This window comes from Colias croceus, chromosome 15 (genome assembly GCF_905220415.1).
Source record: "Colias croceus chromosome 15, ilColCroc2.1".
Classification (NCBI taxonomy): domain Eukaryota; kingdom Metazoa; phylum Arthropoda; class Insecta; order Lepidoptera; family Pieridae; genus Colias; species Colias croceus.
The window spans coordinates 10484008-10500983 of record NC_059551.1 but is presented as its reverse complement, the minus strand read 5'-3'; the positions used below and the strand labels follow the sequence as shown (position 1 = coordinate 10500983).

General features: G+C 32.7%; 1 protein-coding gene across 1 annotated transcript in view; it reads right to left on the bottom strand.

The window, feature by feature from the left end:
• Positions 1 to 605: 605 nt before the first annotated feature.
• The window catches only part of LOC123698175, a 281837-nt gene continuing 265466 nt past the window's right edge, over positions 606 to 16976 (bottom strand). Inside the window, exons 4-9 of the mRNA XM_045644770.1 lie at positions 7331 to 7709; positions 4412 to 4581; positions 3570 to 4183; positions 1616 to 3143; positions 1293 to 1404; positions 606 to 1035 (exon numbers count right to left, since the gene is read on the bottom strand). Coding sequence (XP_045500726.1) covers positions 909 to 1035; positions 1293 to 1404; positions 1616 to 3143; positions 3570 to 4183; positions 4412 to 4581; positions 7331 to 7709 — 2930 coding nt within the window. The 3' untranslated portion in view covers positions 606 to 908. The remainder of the gene's footprint in view (positions 1036 to 1292; positions 1405 to 1615; positions 3144 to 3569; positions 4184 to 4411; positions 4582 to 7330; positions 7710 to 16976) is intronic.

Sequence of the window (16976 nt, the reverse complement as noted above, 5' to 3'; positions counted from 1 at the left end):
ATTACTAATAGGATTAAATAGATTTTATATAATATATTTTTCTTCAATATTAATATAATACGACTTCAACTATTACTAGTGAATATGACACCACATTTCATATTATTTTATTCGTTAATGAACAAAAGATAGAAATCATGTCCAAAATATGAACCTTGGGGCACTCCAAGATTATTCTTGGAGTGTGTAATGTTTGGCGAATAAAATGATAAATTTCCATGTTTTTGAATGGGATGTGGAATCAAATACAATAGTCAAAACGATTACAAGCTACAATTTTTAGCAATCGTTGTTACAATATTCACCAAACTTTTTACAATTTTATACAATTACCTTACAGTTTGTTTGTTTCATATTATAAATGTATCAAAAGATTGCTATTGTTATATAAAAAAATGAAACAAATTGTTGACTAGATTTTGAGATAAATATGAAACTAAAAAGAGATAATTATTCAGTCTTTTGTAGTATAAATAAAAAGTCTAAAATTCCTTGACTAGAGAGTATTTAATCACTAAATAAATGCCGTTTACAAATAATATTATCAGCAGCTTTAATAACAATAATTGTTTGAAAATCATTTAAAATTCTCATTGAGCCCAGTCTCATAATAAATAACAAAATCGCAAATAAACATTCAAAATAAAGCCTAGAGTCCACTGCTAAAGCTCATGTTAATAAAAAGTGATAATATTGAGTAAAACGTATAAAATCTTATTCTATAACAATGTACTAACATTCAAAAACACAACTGAGAAAATGTAAAACAACAAATTGGCCGAGTTTATAAAAATACAAAACACGTCGGTAAAATGAGTAATCTAAAAAGAACCCGTGGTTATATACAGTCTCTCATTGGTATCCTACAATATTATAAATAAACTATTTATTCTCGGGTTATATTATATTTAGGACAGGTTAGTATAATTGGCAAGGTCTTTACCATTCTTGTACATAGAGGTTATAATAGGATCTAGGTTATGATATTCTTTGCCTGAGCGTGGACGCAACGTGCTGGTTGGCTGTCGATTTATCCTGTGACAAAAATATTACGGATTAGTATAACAGGAAAATGGTTTTTATCGAAAAAATACTCTTATGCTTCAAAAAACAAGGCATTGTACAGGTATAATTTTATAAGTAGAAAATTATAATGATATTGACACAATTCAACAGTCTTCTTTGAATACACATGGAAACATCACATAATATTATGCTCTGTTTACTACGGGAACTAATAAAAAATGAATATTATTTTATTCATTTTATTGAATACAGGAAACATTGTTTACCTTACTCCTGACTGCGTGTCGGATGAGGATTGAGATGAGGTAAGCGATAGAGTTTCTATATAATCCGACATGTCTGATGTACCACTGGATGTGCTGTGTGTGTCCATAACACCTACAAAACGAACTTCACATAATATTTTGGATAGATTATATTTTATTTAAACTTTAACACTATGAAACCCTTGAACACAAAATACCTATATAATCAAACTACAATATTACAATTTCACACAAATCGCTTATTAGTACATAAAATAATCTTATGTTTCCAACAAAGAATTTTAATTAATTTAATTTGAATTGAAATGAATTGAAAAAATTACCTTTCATCTGCTTAGGAGGAAGCACTGGAACTTCTGCTTCCGCGGACGATGACTTTGCTCGAATGTTAGCTTTGTGAATTTGCATAGACATGTCTCGCAAGGGATCCGATGACTTTGATTTTCTCGGTAATGACGAGTGTACGCAACCGGAGAGACTTCCCCGCAATTTCTTCTGCATCATATAATGATACCTCGATTGGCCAGACGTGAGCGGCATCTCAAACTCTTGGAAATCGCCAGCATGTTTCATAGAACAGCTTGAAACTCCAGAATCGTTGGAGCTAGAAGAGTCCCTGTTACCGCCTTTACAAGGAACGCTTGAAGATCGTTTGATTTGCGCATTATCCATGTGCTTATTTCGTAAATGAGGTATGTCTTTTGTAAAACTATCGTCAGACGTTTTATTTTCAGATCCAGATGACTTGCAGCAGTCATAGCACTCACCATCATTCTCACAAGGGGACTTTAATCTGTTTTCTTCACCTAAGTTTCTCAAAGTTTCTAGTGAAGATGATGTCATATGGCTGCCAATACTACTATCAAACTCTTTCAAATCCTCGAGAAGTGGAGCTGAATCTACAGAACTTGATCGTTTCTGTAGAGATTCTCTATTAACATTATTTGAGACGTCCATATCACGGTGTACCGATGAATTACCATTTAGTGTTGGTATGCTCTGAGATTTTTCAATATCTATTCGATATAATTTTTGTAAAGGATGTTTGAGACTTTGCGACCAATTTGGATTCGGTACCATTGGGGTATATCCAAGGTTTGCTCCCATTGTACGATTTTTATACTCAATCTTAGCATCTTTCGGGGGTTCCATAAGAAGATATTCATCGCATTGGCCTTGTGAGTTATGTGGCCGGTCTTTTGAAGATTGGCAATGGCTACATTTAGTGCATAGCTTTTGTTTCTTGGGCAGAGTTTGAGATGCCATATTAATATTTGCACTAAGTGCATTTAATTCGCTTTGAGTAACACCAGCTTTTTTCAATAAATCTTTAGCATTTTCGTAATATTCCAATGACAGTGCAAATTCTAAGTTTTCATAATTCCCATAAGGTCCTTCATATTCCTTGTCATCTGACATTTCCATATTTTGATAATTAGTAAAACCCGCCTCGGAGGAGCCCTGACTAGAGTCCTTGTCGGTGGATGTACTTTGACGATTAGTTTTTCTCGTAACATCTACGGTGGCGTATAAAGCATTTTCATCTTCAGGGTTCAGAAGCGTTACTTCAGTATTTACTTTTTCACCACTCGAGCTACGTTTGCAATACGGAAGACCAATCAAATTATTTGCCCAATTAGTTACTTTTTGGCAAGGGCATTCGACAGGTCGTAGGCTATCATCACATTCCACTACAACTGGTTTCTTTTTTGATCCAAATTTGAGAATACAACCGCATTGTTTCTTTAATACTAGTGAACCAGGTATAGAAGTGTTGGTAACTTGAAATAGATCATCAACTATAGCTTGTTTTATTTTCTTTGGCGTATCGTAGTGCTCTGAATTATCGATCTAGAAAAAATGAAAATTCCACGTAAATGATTTACTTATATTTTACGTTCAAAAAGTGGTGAATATATTTCAAAATAAGAAAATAGCAGTCATCTGAAAGCGCAGTTTGAATTTCATAGAAATATAGTATAACTCTGCATGACTGAGCAAATGGGACAGCTAGTTGATAAAAAATCAATAATATCTGGAAAAGCGGGGACATTCGTTTGGATGCCCTAATTAAATACTGACCGATGATTATTAACGTAAAATTGCTCCAAATATCTTTTCCTGCTTTCAAATTACTTTATGAGAATTTATAAAAAACTAGTTAATAAAAACTAAATACAAGTGACACAATTCATTAGAGAATTAAAAGTATTAAACATGAAATCTCCACTAACATCTTTTTAACAGAATGTTTTAATTAATTAAGTGGCAATTTACCTCTGCATGCAATGTTTTAGGAACATCATAGTTTTCATAAGGTCCAACCTTAGGATTATGTACTGGAACAGGAACTTCGTCGTTTTTTGTACAGCTACATGACTGCTGCGGAAGAGGGGCAGGCGGCTTCCTCTGGTCAAATTGAGATGGTTTCGGGGGCCTATCTGGAGGTCGATCTTGACATGTGCAATGGTTAAGGTTTTTCTTTATAGCTCTCGGTGTCAAATATTCAGCGCTATTCGAAGAATTATCTGAATGAGTTTCTGGTACAGCTTCCATAGTCCACTCTGGATTGAAGCTAGTTTCTGGCGTTAAAGCCACTGTTGATGATCGAGAAATTGCGCCGAGTTTTGATTGACAATTGCTACAACGCTCTAAAGTTACGTGATCGGCTCCTTCCCAGGGAGCTTTGGGAGGATCCAAGTCTGGTCTGTAGTCTTGTTCGAACCCTCTCGGTTCATCAGAGGGCCAAAAAGAGGAACTTTCACCGCAATCTTCGCCGAAATAGTTTTCTTCGTAAAGCGCACTCGCTGAATCAGGCATCGATTGGTCAAACGTTTGAGTATTTAGATCTGACATGCGTGTATTAGGCCGCGATTTGTTTCTTTCATGACCTGCGAACAGACGAACGAATACTATATTAACAACTTAAAAAAATATATAATATGCATTTTTTTTACACACATTAGCTCGGTAATTAGCTATATAATTACTTTAATCAAAAGTTAAAAACTAACATATTATAACTAATAAAATTATTAATTCAATTTTTAATAACACTAATTTTAAGTAGCTCGTCTACTTTATACATTACAATTAATTTAGAACACAGAACAAATTACCCGAACTACCACGTGTCGACCGTGCTGAGGGTAGGCTACCGTGCGCTGCCTGATCGAAGGCATCGGAAATGTCTTGAGCCTGGTCTGATATCAGCATGTGTAGGCCTTCGCCCTTGCCGCAATGCGAGCCACCTTCGAAACAAAACCGCCCCTCTACGACTCCGTAACGCCTGCGAACAAAAATACTGATTATAATAATGAAGACGAAATACTTAATATCAAGAAATTAGAGATAAGATTTATATATACCTAACAGAAACAGAGACCAATTTGTACAATTTTTTACTTACCAGCCACCCGGCTCATCATGTCAACACATCAAGTAAAACTACCTATTAGAAAATACAGTTCTCATCGATTTTTTCTAGAGATTTTAAAATGTAGGCTCCATTTGGAAAATGAGTTGTCTATTTATTATCCGCTACTCGGTCACAGTGAAAACTAAACAATAATTGGAATTTCGGCATTCAATCTTGAACAAGAACAACGAGCAAAGTTCACAGGAAATGAAGGCAAAAAGGCAATGCATAAGAGTCTGTGTAGAGTCAAGGGTGCTCCTACACATTCGATCACTCTCGAAGACCAATGGAACGGAAATCTGATTGGATTGAGGAAATCATGACGTATTGACATTTACTTAAGTGTGATTTTTAATTGTCCTCTCTTTCAATTACTTGTACCTTATAGTTTTTGCGAGAATTTTATCCGGGTTCTAAATTATTTAAAAATCATTTAATTTGTACAAAATAGTATCTAAGATGATTTTTTTAATATTACATTGCAGTATTTTAATGATGAGATTTTATAAGTGACAAAAAACCTCGTAGAATGAGAACAAACAATACGACGATATAAAATATCCTAAATAGCCAAATAGGTAAGAATTTATATCCCAACTCAACATGTTGTATAAATTCCAATACACTCCCCTAAATCATCCCGCATCATTTAAAATTAAAATTCGCATCCCCAACGTAATTACAACGCAAAAGATTCCAAATAGATACTTAAGTAATGCATAAAACTTCCCTTTGTGGTGGCAGCCATTATAAGCCAACTTTTCATGTTTTAAGCTGAAAATTGCAGAGTTAGTGAATAAAGCAGAACTGGGAGCTGCGGTTACTAACTCATACCAACTCATACGAGGTTCCTTTCTAATGGGCGTCGCCGAACATAAAAGGTTTGGTCGAGTGCACCGTTTACGTACACAATGTGACAGTTTTAGAGAAATTCCCAGTTTGTTACTTGCTTCATGATTTTCGTATTAACTTGCGTTCGTTTTGCTGTTTAATTATTTAGAAATGTGGCGTGTGTTTGCGAGTGGAATATAATGCTAATATCGTGATGGTTTTATAATGACAGGTTTAGAAAGTAATTTAAGTGTCCTTTTATTTTATTTAACGTATTTAGTTTATGTATTAGGTACTGAGTTGTTTGTGTATTCATTTATGTAATTCGCATTTACAATGGCAGATTGCATCTCGCTAGCTCGTCTACCCGAGTAAGACTTGACTTTCGTTCCGTATGAGCAACCAACTTTCGTATTGCCATTCTCGAGCGTATGTGCAACGTATTTATTACTTTCAAAACACCATAGAGTCATTTACGAGTAATAATATATACATATTATCATACGCGTTCAAAACATTCTAAATAACAAATACTAGCACATATTTTAAATCATAGACCAACATATCGTTGTAAACCATCAAATACTTTATTCCAAACAGTCGAAACTCATATTTATTGTATTTCTAAGTTAAAAATAGACATATTCTGGCAAGACACGGAAGCGCGGCAAGATGGCGTCTCCGTGGCGCGCACGAAATGGCGGCAGCGGATGTCGACACCATTAACTCGGCTAGACGGACTACATAAAGCAGATGTTTATGGGCCACCGCGGAATGATCGCGTTTTATTATTTCGTATATCAGTTTTTAAAGTAATGCTTTAACGTTATGTTTGTCCCAATGGTCTTACACTACAGCATCCAAAGAACTATATCGAGATATAGTTCAGTGACAGCATCCTTGCTGCATGATAGGTATCCAACCCACATAGGAATTTATGCCTAGCTAAGAATAAAGCGTGGTTGTGTACAATGACATGGTCTTAGTACTTAGTAGGTAGTTGGATAGTAATTCATGTATTATAAACTTGGCTTAATTTGAGATAAGATGCTGATTGATTGATTGATTGATTGTGTGCTGTGTTGGAATATTTATTTTAATATTAATTTTCAATTATAGATATTATTTTCCTTTATGTCTTTTCAATATCAATTATAATTATAATATTACCAACATTATAAGTATGGTAAGTGATATTCATCTTCCTATGCATATTTAATTCGATTTGTTTTTAAAGCAAATTTTGTTAAATTCTGTATAAATTTTAAAACAAACACAGCGCTTGTTTTTACATCATCAATAATAATTAATGGCGGGCAAATTAATGATAAATTTCATTAAAGCGACTGTAATGGGGAGTGACAAACGATTGGGTTGTGACCTTGTTAACTTGAATTTAATGTTTATTGGCGAAATTTATTTTATTTATCAGTAATATCAACATCTATTATGTTTATTACCATATAAATGAATTTTCTTTTAAAAGCAGCCTAAAAATAAGTTATTTATAGACTTAAAAATTACCTGCTAACTCGTGACGAAATAGGACACGTATGAAAAGTTTTACTGGTATTTGATATTCTAATTTATAACCTACCTATTTAAAATGTATTAACACAATGATTCTCTCATTATATTTTACCAGCACTCTTGAAACCAATGAAAAGGCGAAGCATAAGATGAATCTTTTTGAAATCTTGATTATCATACACAGAGCTGCGTAAGCCTAAGAAATCAATATCAACAGCTTAAAAACACTTATTGCATCAACCATTATAATTATACTTACCTTAAATGTGCAAGCTCCCATAGTCCGAGTACTCTAGGAGGCACCCCACTAGTGAGCGTGAATCGCTTCCCCTGCAGGTGTAGTCTCGCCGGGCCCGCTGGTAGCTTCCTCGACCCCGCGTTACCAACCATCACGAGGAACTGCTTCGAGGACCCAAGCAGACTCCCGACCTTTACTTGCCAAGCGATAAGACGCTCTCTCGTCTCAAACGCAAGGACTACTATCACGTCTTGGCATATTATCGCGATGGTGTTGGATTCTTTATCAAGCGTGAAGCCAGATTCGAAGCCGAGGTAGTGCTGGAGAGAAAGGGACGCTTTGGTTTGTCCCTTTTTGTATCTGTCTTTCGGGTCCCGGTAGAGTTGGAGGTGAAGGCAGTCTGCAACAAGAAATAATTGGTTAGTTAGGTATTATTTTTATTGGTACCTTTCATTTTATAATTGCATTTAAATTCATCATTGTATTTAATACCTGAGATTGTAAAAAAAATGTTTTATCTAACAAAAAATAATTTTTCTTTATTTTAAATTAAAAAAAATCATTAAAATGTTTAGCTATTTTTAGTCTACCTTTTAGTATGTGAATTAAATCGATGTTTTTATTCGATAACGTTAAGTTTTGTAGAATTATACTTATTTGGAACGGACTTAGAAAGTTACTCTAATTTAATTATTTCTTATCTAGTAACTAACATAAATAGGGCGTGCGCAACTGTTTGTTATTTAGGTAAAGTAGAAAGGTAAATGTAAAGCTACTTTATACTTTAGCCAACTAGAGCTATTCAAGTGCTCATTGCACAACAGCTATGTGTTAAACCAGATCTAACATACATCAGAACCATTTTGTACCTTTTACCATCGCCATTCTATCAGAAAGACAAAGGAATATCTAACCTTTCTAACATTGACCGAATGCCTACTAGAATTTACTTTCAAATAAATGCTTTATAGAACTTGCTGTTGAACAATTAATTTACTAGAAAAGCCGAAAAAATATTAATCTTTAACTGTAACAAGTGTAGTATAAGAAATCATTCTTTCTATTGAAATTAATGTACTCTACAATTTGTCAGCACCTCTATTTCCAATTGAAGATTCGTGTTACAAAATCTGTGTCGTCCTCCTTGTAATTAGCAAGTTATTCTCACAAAGAAAGTCGACGTGAGTCTTTCAAACCTTCGATAATTAAGAGCTCTCAACACATAGATTTCAGGCTTCAATTAGGCCGAGCTGGGAACCAGGCCAACGAGCTACGAGATCACGTAAATACAAATATGTAGCAGGTTGTATAGGCACGTGCTGTGTATATTGTTTATTGTATATGCAGGGTAAATTTGCTACGTTTAGAAAAAAAATAAGTTCGCAATGAAGAGAAAACTTTGTTAAAAAGAACCCGCTACGAAAAGCTACGAAAAATGAGAACTTCTTTTGCTTTTGGGAGTGTCAGTAAAATGACGCTTATACAGATATACATTAGAAGAACAATTAACTTGCCTATTGCTTATTAAGATCTTATGTTGATTTAATTTTATTGAAATTTTTATACTAACATAAAGTTTATGTTATGTATAAAATACAAGTGAAACGATTTTATGGAATCTACATAAGTAGATCAAAACAAACATTCATTATCTAAAATAAGAGAAGTAAAGCTCTATTTAAACTGTTAATGAATATCCGAGTCATTCTCAACTAAACCCATATTACTTCAACCGACGTATATTGGCGAACAAATCAACAAATCATTAAACACAAGAATGACTGTACGGAAAGTTCGTTACATCACAAGGATAACCGGGTAAAAGCCGAGTCGTGTTCTGTCCGGTTCAGACCGGTTCGAACAGGATTTCAGCGGACCGTGAACCGGTACAAACCGGATAAAGGTTTATTGAAGGTTAATTTATTGCTCGAGTAAGATGTAGGAAAACTGGACGGATAATCCGAGCAGAGATTACTGCGTTGAATTAGTGTTAATGTATTATATTTATGCTAATAGATTTAACAATTAGTGTTTATCTATTATATTAAGCAACTGGTTCGTACAAGAGAATAGTTTAAAAAAAGTATCAGCTCAAAAAGAATAATAAAATAATTATTCAATGGAGGTATTTGATGTTGTTAGAAACTACCTATCTATTTACGCAATGATGAACTGACTAGACGACAAGAATTCAATCTTTATTAATTGATAAACGTCTCTACATTAAATAGGTTAATATAATATTATTATCATAAGTGAAATTATGATTTAATTTTCAATGTTGAAATGTACTCATGAGAGGATACGTGAAATATTTAATAATAGTTCAGGATACATCGCCCATTTTTGCAAGTGACTACTATCAAGCTAATTTTCCGTTTGTAGCTTTATTTTGATGAGACGCCCAATAATTTCGTGTACGAAAGTCTCGATTGTGGTAGCTAACAGAGATAACAAGGATAAAAAAATTTGATTTGATGGTTCTCAAATATTTATTACTAACTGAATTTTTTTTTAGTTCAATCTCAAGATAATTACCTAAATTATTCGAAAAAATATTTGTCCTACAAAATCTATGGTTGGTTCAAAGAGTCCCCCTTTCCAAAGTGTATCGATAACGAGGTCATCATAAATGATTACTAACAAGCTGATTTTTTTGTTTTCACTTAGTTAATGTTTATATAATTCAACAGACATATTGTCCTACAAATTGCGTAATAAATATTTGAGAACCATCAAATCAAAAAATTTTATCCTTGTTATCTCTGTTAGCTACCACAATCGAGAGTTTCGTACACGAAATTATTCGGTGTCTCATCAAAATAAAGCTACAAACGGAAAATCAGCTTGATAGTAGTCACTTGCAAAAATGTGCGATGTATCCTGAACTATAAATAATATTTAATTTAATATTCGTTTTATCTTCTATTCTCCATTAAATATTTTTTTTTCATATCTATCATTTTCAAAATCAAACAAAAACTCAACTCAATAATGATTTCACAAACAAACGAATCTACGTTCAAACAGAAACAAAACATTGTACAAATTAGCCATAACGATGTAAAAGTTAGAAAATATTTAAAAGTAGTTACTTGATAAAACAGTCTAGGGTCAGCTCCCTTATTAATTAAACTTTAAAGCTCTGTAATTCTGAAAGCAGTGTAATTAGTTTTAAAAATGAGAACGCTAATTTTGTCTGCTCTTTGAATAGCACTTAGTGTCGCTTAATGCGTTTTAATTGGAGTCTACTATTGTGCTTGATGGAGGCTGTTGTGTGGCTCTTTCGATTTAAAATGGTATTTTATATAATATTATTCAGTTTTAAAGTGTAGATATCGCTCATAAGCTTTCAAATATATATCACTGCTTTCACTTTCATAATTTTCAATTATATATCAATATAATCTAAAACATAACAACTCTATCGTACTATGAAAAACGGGAAATCATTGAGGTAACTAAGTATTTATATTTTTTTGCAATTAGGTACTTAGTATTAAGTAAATAGCTTATATGGGAATAATAATCCTATGTTTTCAATAAAGCAAACATATTTGATATCATGATATTTGCGTATGAAATATCAGCTAAGGGTTTGTAAACACAAAGCCCAAATAATTTGGGAAATAGTGATTCAATTCGATTCGGTGTAGTGATTAATGATAAGGAAATTACTGAAACAAAATACAAATTTTATTTTTTTCTTGTTAATTTGGAAAGATAGAGTATATAAGTATTTAAGTACTTCAAGATGAAATATTATTAATGTACAGGGTTACTCAAATACATACGAAAAATGCTTCATTTTCTAGCGCAGTCAGGTAACACCAACCTACGTAACCTCAATCCGTCATCCGTCACAACTTTGAATATTAAAAATTCAATCTTATCATTCCAAAAATCAGTCCCTTTGAAACAACAAGCCGTCGAATTTCTAAACTTGTTTCCATTAGACTTCCCCTTTTTCCTTCGAGACTCCAATAAGGCTTTAGGAAACTTTAGGAATACATTAGCCCCGGTAGAACTGACAAATTTGTGACGACGTCCCTCCGTATCCCGGTCGCTCTAACTATCGGCGTCTCGGTCCCCACGGTGATACCAAGATACATTGCTCCTTGGACAAAGGATGATTGAATAATTCATTGTACTAACGCTTCAAAGGATACGCTGCAGGTAGATATTCTCAAGTTATACACGCTTAGTTTGAGGTTATGCTCGTTGGAAGAGGGTAATATGTTTGGAATGATTCGAAAATGATAGCTTTTACACACATGTATAAAACTTGATGGTGACGTCATACGTTTTCATATTGACGATTTACGATGGATAAAAGTATAAAAAAGAAGAAGGATACAGAATAATACAGCAAAATGAACTAATGTTTGATTCATTAATAAGATAAGCCCGCTATGTCTGATAGGTGAAGTTTTATAAAAGCTTTTAACTATTTATATAACTTTGCCATTTGCTCATATATAATTATAATGTAGGTATTCATTTACAAAAACAAAACACGACTACAACCTCCATTGCATTTTTAACCGACTTCAAAAAAAGGAGGAGGTTATCAATTCGGCCGTTATTTTTTATTTTTTTTTTTATGTATGTACACCGATTACTCCGAGGTTTCTGAACCGATTTACGTGATTCTTTTTTTGTTCGATGCGGGATGGTGTCGAATTGGTCCCATAAAAATTTTATTCGGATAGGCCCAATAGTTTTTATTTCATGGGCATTTTTGCAGGTGCAAGTTTGAAGTCGGTTGTTTTTAACGCAGTTATCACTTGTTACAAATAAAAATTTCTCAAGCTTCCTATTTAAACTTTACTATGTTACGTAAGTTTTTGCTTACTTTAATATTTTTAATGATTATTTTATTTTTAATGTAGATTGGTTACATTATCTGAAAAATTGGTCGTATTATTTCATTATTAATAAACTCAATATTTTTGAACCCTTTAAACATTCTGTTAGAAATATTGTTGGCTTCTCATAAGCGCATTTACGTGAAGACAGGATATCGGAGCTCAACCTTACATCAATAATCGATCAGCCAGACCCTGGATATTAAGATTGATGATGAAGAGCTTTTTGTTAGATAATGTATGGAAAATGAAAGCGCTTGTCATTGGCTGACGAGTAAATTAATACAGATGGATATGACGTCTTGTTAAGATAATGTATGGAAACTTCTTTTTATCATACACAAAAGGTAAAGTATACAAAACATTATATTTTTCGGATCTCTCGCACAGTATAAGCATCAAATTATTCACAGTTTTTCCAGTAGCGTATAAATAATGTAGAATATTGATTATGTTTTTCTTTCGTTTATTTTTAATTGTATAAGTGCTATTAATGTGAATGATGTGTACACCTATAATTGATAAATACATTAGATACAATGAATTAGATAATTTCTACTTATATATAATGTAATGTGTATTTATTGTTGTGTGTTCCATAATAAATAAATAAAAAATACATAGACCATAAAATTTTCGCTATTTTAATAATAATTGATTATGTATACATAGATACTCGGTCACACATTACACATAGACTGAAATGAAAGTCATGTTAGTTACCAAACTCACTCAAAGTTATCACCCATTATATTATAGTAGGAAAATTTATTTAAAATTATCCCAAAAATTTCATATGTACTGTTTTAATAATCATAGTATACATAATATAACATACATAATATGAATTATGAATATACGAATAAATAACTGCTGAGTCAATGATGTATTCATTTTGTCAATATTACAAACACCGATAAATCTATATAATATATAAAACTCAAAGGTGACTGATATAGTGATCTATCAACGCACAGCCCAAACTACTGGACGTATCGGGCTGAAATTTGGCATGCAGGTAGATGTTAGGACGAAGGCATCCGCTAAGAAAGGATTTCCCGGAATTCTTGCGGGAACGGGGAAAAACGGGGATGCACGTACAAAGTCGTGGGCGGAAGCTAGTTCCTTATATATTTCACAATTTTCAATACCAAGTGCAACATAAACTCATAGGCCGCTAACAAACGTGTGAATTTTTAATGTGCCTATAAAATTAAACCGGCTTTAATACCAACGCTCGTCATTAACGCACACGGAATAATTGATCGCGTATTGGTTACCAGTTACCACAAATTACAACGAAATTAAATTTTGAAAACTTCCCGATGAAATGCGTCGATAATAACAAAGTATTAAATCATGCATAATTAAAAGGGTCCGTAAGCGCTAAATGGTCGTTTAGTCGTTAAATGAATGCCAACAGAACGCATCGTTGATTAGCATGGTGTGTACAATGCTTTCCAAAAGTGGCTAGTTGAATAAATAAATGTTTGAGAAGATGCAGGTTGCATTATTATATATCGATGCATTAACACGCTTTTTTGTCGACTTTGAATTAAACATCTAACTATGCTCTAGCTGTGAACAAAAATTCAAAATTCATTCAAGTACTGATGATACTAAGAATAATATTTCAAATCGAATATGTCTGCTATCTATAATTAATATGTCTCTTTCTACTGTAATATCTAATATTGATACCTATTGTCACAGAGTTAAGAAAGTAATTGTACGTTTTAAGAAGAATAAAATTACAATATAGTTTAAAATATATTTATAATGTATATAGAGGTAGATAACAGTGAAACTTTAACTGTAACTGTGGTGTAGCCGTAATCGCCCTCAATTGTATGCTGATTGATGGCGAGTACCTCACTGCGCAATTTAGGGGGCCTGTAATGATACGCTGTTCAATTAGTACGGGAGCTAGCAACGTTTAAAAAAAAGTCATTTTAGTATAGTTGGGTTTTTGATATACTGTTTCTCTTGCTATTTCGGTTAGAGTCCGGGCTGTCTGGCTGGCCGCAGTGGTTGCGTTTATTAGTGCGCATCTTATCTGCACAGGAAAATATCCTTAATTTAAAGTCATTTTTTAACGCGTAATTTTTAATCTTTTGGCTTTAGATAGATCCATCAGACATAATTTTTTTATTGCAAGACGTTTTTTTCGTTGTAAAATAGGTGCCATACGCAATTTTTATTTCAAAATAACTAAAATGTCATCGAAATAAGTGAAATTACATCAACATGAGTCCGCTTAAAAGGAATTTCACTTATTTCGATGATATTTTAATTATTTTGAAATAAAAATTGCGTCTGGCACCTATTTAACAACGAAAAAAACGTCTTGCAATAAAAAATGTATGTCTAATGGATCTATCTAAAGGCAAACGATTAAAAATTACGCGTTAAAAAATGACTTTAAATTAAGGATATTTTCCTGTGCAGATAAGATGCGCACTAATAAACGCAACAACTGCGGCCAGCCAGACAGCCCGGACTGTAACCGAAATAGCAAGAGGAACAGCATATCAAAGAACCAACTATACTAAAATGCTCACTTGTCAACGTTGCTACCTCCTAGAATAAATATTTAACATATTATATAAAAAGTTGAAAATAAAATATATTATGTAAATGATCAAATTCCGTATTTATGCACCTAATAGTATATTATGTAATACTATTATGTAAGACTAAATAAAGATTTGTGTAATGATTTCATAGCTTCATAACTCTAATAAGGTTGTATTAAACCATTCTAAATATTATGTATATGTTTCCTTTACATAACGTAAGTATGTACATACTTATTTTATGTTTTATCCTTTAAAATAATACAATAACAGATAAATTTAGATCTCACATACGATAAAATCAACTCAACAGTTAACCATAACACCACCATTGTTCAACACGTGTGGTCCAAATCATGACTAAAAACTTCCAACGTATAAGGAATATATTGTTCCTTCATCAGTTGACGACATAATAGGATTATAACATATTTGGCCCTATCTCTGTATCATATTGAGACGTTATTCCGATCCGATTACCAGCGGCGGTGTGGGGCGAACGGTGACTGATTACATCGAGCGGTTGCTATGGAAACGGTAGTTTAAAAGTTTTTAAACGTTGTGTAACTTAATTAGAACTATTATTAGATTTCGTAATATAGTCATTGAGATAATATTACTTCAATGAATGTAGTAAAATTGATGTGTATTTATATAGTTGTAGAAATTATTTAAATGGCTGTTATCTATTGGTTTGAATTTTTTTGTTTTAAAACAATAGTGTAATAATTTCATAGCGCAAAAATTGTAGAACAAGTAATAGTCTACAAACATGACATTATTATCCTCTGTTTAATATTATTAATGTTTGCCTAACATTGAAATAAAAAGTGTTTTAATATTTGACTATTTTCAGTCCTTCTCTTGCAGTTTCACAACACCATGTAACAAAATGTCGCATTAATAATATTGGCACATCCATCATTCGCGCATCCTCGCTGCTCCTTATAGCAAGGATCATTTATATCAGCTTGGCTCGCGCCCAGCGATGCCGCCTCCACATTATTGCTCGCTATCTGCATCCAACAACTGATTTTGTATATGAGTGTATTCTGATTGGAAACTTGATGGCTTTTATGTTAAGAGACAGTTAGATGAAGGATTTCTTAAATGTTGTAAACTTATTTTTTTCTTGTCTGCCAATTATAGTGTACAATTTGCAAATTAAGTGACGTCACTGCGTTCGTTTGTATTTTAGTTTTAATTGATATTCAAATGAATGAATAAATTATATTTCAAATTGAATTCTGTTTATTTTCTTTTCTTAATAATTTAAAAATTTCACGAGTGTGGTACCTATGTTTATTAGATCCTTTTGTTACCTTTTAAAATTTACTCATTATTCGCTTCTATTAGTTAATAATATGATATTAGGTATACATATATAAAATATATTCAGTCTAAACGTAGTTATCCACACCTGTTTACACAACAACTAATCAAAGCTGTTTACAATTGATATAATTAATGCAACAAGGCATTCCTAACAAGAGGAATTTCTCAATTAATCAGTAATAGACTGCTTTAGACCGTAATGGTGGATGATCAATTTGACTCGCACAATCTTGGACAAATAATTATTACATTATTGTACTCTTAGAATACTATAACAATAATGTTTGGTTATAAATAATAGCTCTAATAAGATTTATTCTTCTCCCAAACGAGTTTAAAATTGAACACTGCGCCTTCGCTTTAAGAAGGCAGATCATAATACAAAGTCGTTATTTTTTCAGTAGGCACCATATTTATTTTCATTATTTCTTTAGTAAATTATACACTGATAAATTGAATCATTAGCTACGCTGAAAATTGGCAATGTTTTTCATAATTTGCGTTTGAATTCATAGATCGCATTTCATGAACAAAGGCAGAATCACCGCGACACGCTCCAGAGAACTTAATTAAATCTATAAACTTCAAACGGTAACAAGGAATAAATTCATAAACATCGCTTTGATCTCGAAACTTCCAATCAAATTAATGCGAGAAAATTTATAAGCTCGAATAAAAACCTGCATCTTGTTTAATGAAATAACGACAAGAAAAATGTAAATGTTCTCTAACGAAGGGTCCTTTTTATTTGGCCGTTTTTTATCTGACCGCGAGTGTAAACAGGAGCAAAGTTAGTTTGTACCTGTTTGTTGGAAAATAAACTTTAAGGTGAGTGCATAAGGATGTCTTCAGGGTACAGTATGTTTGTTGGTTTGTTCAACCGTGACA